Genomic DNA, 3,284 nt, shown 5'->3' with positions numbered 1-3,284 from the left:
GACCCCTCTCTCAGCTTCCCAGGGAGCTCACTCAGTGACTTTATTGGATCCCCATTTTCAATGCCTCCTAGAAGGGCTTTTCAGGCCATAAGTAGTTCTGAGTTGATACCTGTTTGGCCCACCCCTGGCATCTCTGTGGTCTTCCCTACAGACGGAGGCTACTATCCATGAGCCCATTTGGTAAGGGGAGTCTCTAGAAGGTTGGGAACCCCAAGAAAACACCATCTACACACTGTGGTAAACAGGATTACTTAAAACCATTTTTATTCTGCCTCTTAGCAACACTTTGCATTTGATTTGGGTGAATGTTCAGGGAGCCAAACAAACAAAAAAACCCGCGATGTCAAAAACAGAGATGAGGATCCAATCTCCTGGAATGGCACTCGGATCTCCGGGTGCTGAGGCTTCGTGACCCTAATTCAGTGTCCTCCTGGGACAAGTGCTGGCTCATGACGGACACCTGGGCGAAGTGACAGGCGGAATCCGATGTCCGTCAAAGTCTGTTTTCTGCAGGGGTCCGGGATTTTCACAATGCCTGAGATTCACAATAATCTAGGAATAAGCACTCTATGCCAATTCATTCTCATCACAACACGGAGGCATGTAGGCAGGTGTTGTTATCTCCGTTTTTCCTGAAGAAGAAATTTCACAGGCGGAGAAACTTGCCTAACATCAATTTGCATAGTCAGCCAGGGACACACGTGGAATCCAGGTGTTTTGACTCAGCCTCATGTTCATTCATTTAGAATAAGCTGCCTTTTCTCTGAGGAAAGAAAGTTCATTATCACCGTGTCTCCAATATTCTTGAGCTCATTTTTGCCATATGTACATGTCACCTGTTGTGTTAATCACTTGATATTTGCTGAGTCCACTTATTTTTCAAGTAAATTTATTTTAACAGAAACGATATATCAAATCCCTAAGAGGAAGCCATAAGTGGAAGGTAATTAATAAACATAATGACCACAACATCATGTATTACGTTCTATCTCGACAGAAGACTTTGAACCTGAGACCTGCTCTTTCTTTCCTGAGACAGGAAAGGAGCCATCATTTCAAAAAGGTGTTAAGGACCCATGAGCCCTAAACAGAGATTGAAAAAGAATAGAAAGGGGAAATGTTCTCTGTGATTCAGCGTCATTTACTGTTGCGTCTATAAACGACTTAAAAATTGTGGACCACCAGTGGTATGCCTCGCACTCTGTGGAACCCGGGGCTGGCATGTTCTGGCAGGCAGGATAATGGCGCCATCAAACCTGTACAATCACACCTAAAGGGCTTACATTCGACAGAAAAGAAATACAATGGGTGGCATTTCCAGGTGGCATCCAGAAAATCAAAGACCTTGCCTGAGACTTGCAAAAAAGCTAAAACAAAACAAAACAAAAAACACAGAGAGAGAGAGTTTGGAAAAAAAGCACATTCCATAAACACAGCCAGTTTATTCCCAAGACTGGAATGGGGAAGGTGCTTGTGTACCTAGACTTGACCAAGTACGTTCTCTCTGTTGGGGTGGAGAGTGAGGTCCAGGTCAAGCTGACCAACGGTGGATGCAAACAGGAAAGGGGGCCTTTAGGAAAACTGGGCCAAGACCAAAGGCCAGAGGCTCCTGCATTTGTCTTTGATGAGGGAGGAGCTACTGAAGATTGAAGCGAAGCTACCACATGTAAAAATAAAAGGGAAAAATGCACAAACTCAGCTCTATTAGACAACGGTAAACATGCTGCAAATGTTTGTACTTGACATTGCAAATACCATCATCCATTGCTCTTCCTAGAACTCCCTCCACCCCTCCTCCCCTCCTCCCCCCGAAAAGTAATGGGATTTCCTGAGGCTCATCTCTGGAGAAGAGGAATGGACACAATGGCTTTTGCTAAACTGAAACAGTGAGATTTGATTAAAAAAAAAAATCAATGCCTGGCAGATCTGGCTGTGCTGCTTGGTTTTCCTACATTTTGGACTTTAAAGTTCATTTGCCAGGGACCTGCCTCTGGAGAGTCCTGGAGGAAAAGATCTCACAGTCGGAAGTCAGGATCCATTCCTCAGAAACTCCTCTGGGGTGTGTGTGGATGAGGTCCAACCTCCTTGCGTGGGGCGACTGCCGGCTGCTCAGGATCTGTGTGGTGCAAACAGACAGAGTGAGGAGGAGAGAAGGACAGCCGGACCAGCCTTCTCACCCGGGCGTCCTTTTTCCACGGCGATTACTCTGATTAAACAAGTGCTGACGTGGACTAGCAGAACTGCATGCTTTGGAGTCTGAGCACCTTGGAGAAACAGATTGTGTGTGGAAATGTATTTTATTTTACCCGTGGCTCCTGCAAAAAACACACACCCCAAAACAACCCTAAATGATACAGATGCAGCAAAATGCCTTGTGAGCATTTCTCCTTAAGGGTTGCTAGCACTGTTAGCATTTGGCATGCTGCTTCCAGACACTTTTTCCTCTGCATTAAATCCATAAATATGCACTTAGAAATTCATCTTGTGGGTGTGTTTACATAAATGGGATCATGCCATGTCTGTGTGTATAACTCATTCATTTATGATTCTAGTCAGTGCTTATAGCCGGCAGTGCTCTGGGCGCTGCTATAATGCCACCAACAGCTACAGAGTGAGGACCCTGAGCCCAGCACTGTGTTTTACACAGTTTAATCTTCATAGCCTTATGAGATAGGCACTGTTTTTTTTAAATTATATTTTATTGATTTTTTACAGAGAGGAAGGGAGAGGGATAGAGAGTTAGAAACATCGATGAGAGAGAAACATCGATCAGCTGCCTCCTGCACACCCCCTACTGGGGATGTGTCTGCAACCAAGGTACATGCCCTTGACTGGAATCGAACCTGGGACCCTTGAGTCCGCAGGTCGGCGCTCTATCCACTGAGCCAAACCGGTTAGGGCTGTTTTTTCCCCCCTTAATATATTTTTATTGATTTCAGAGAGGAAGGGAAAGAAAGAGAGAGATAGAAATATCAATGATGAGAGAGAATCATTGATTGGCTGCCTCCTGCACACCTCACACTGGGGATGGAGCCTGCAACTCAGGCATGTGCCCTTACCAGGAATGGAACCGTGACCTCCTGGTTCATAGGTCAATGCTTGACCACTGAGCCATGCCGGCTGGGCAATAGGCACTGTTTTATCCCCATTTCATAGATGAGAGAACTGAGGCACAAATTGGTTAAAAGGGCACATGGCTACTTTGAGGGAGCACCTGGATTTAAACCTCAACAGTCTACGTTCAACGTAAGCACCCTGAAGTGTTATGCTCTATTATTACAGGC

At 45.4% G+C, this 3,284-nt stretch overlaps 1 protein-coding gene across 1 annotated transcript in view; it reads right to left on the bottom strand.

The window, feature by feature from the left end:
• Positions 1–238: 238 nt before the first annotated feature.
• Positions 239–3,284, bottom strand: part of TMEM233 (transmembrane protein 233) — a 37,959-nt gene continuing 34,913 nt past the window's right edge. Inside the window, exon 3 of the mRNA XM_006770289.2 lies at positions 239–2,116. Within this exon, the coding sequence (XP_006770352.1) occupies positions 2,110–2,116 (7 nt within the window). The 3' untranslated portion in view covers positions 239–2,109. The remainder of the gene's footprint in view (positions 2,117–3,284) is intronic.

This window comes from Myotis davidii, unplaced genomic scaffold (genome assembly GCF_000327345.1).
Source record: "Myotis davidii unplaced genomic scaffold, ASM32734v1 scaffold803, whole genome shotgun sequence".
Taxonomy (NCBI): Eukaryota; Metazoa; Chordata; class Mammalia; order Chiroptera; family Vespertilionidae; genus Myotis; species Myotis davidii.
The sequence above is the reverse complement of the archived record's forward strand: the minus strand, read 5'-3'. Positions and strand labels throughout refer to the sequence as shown.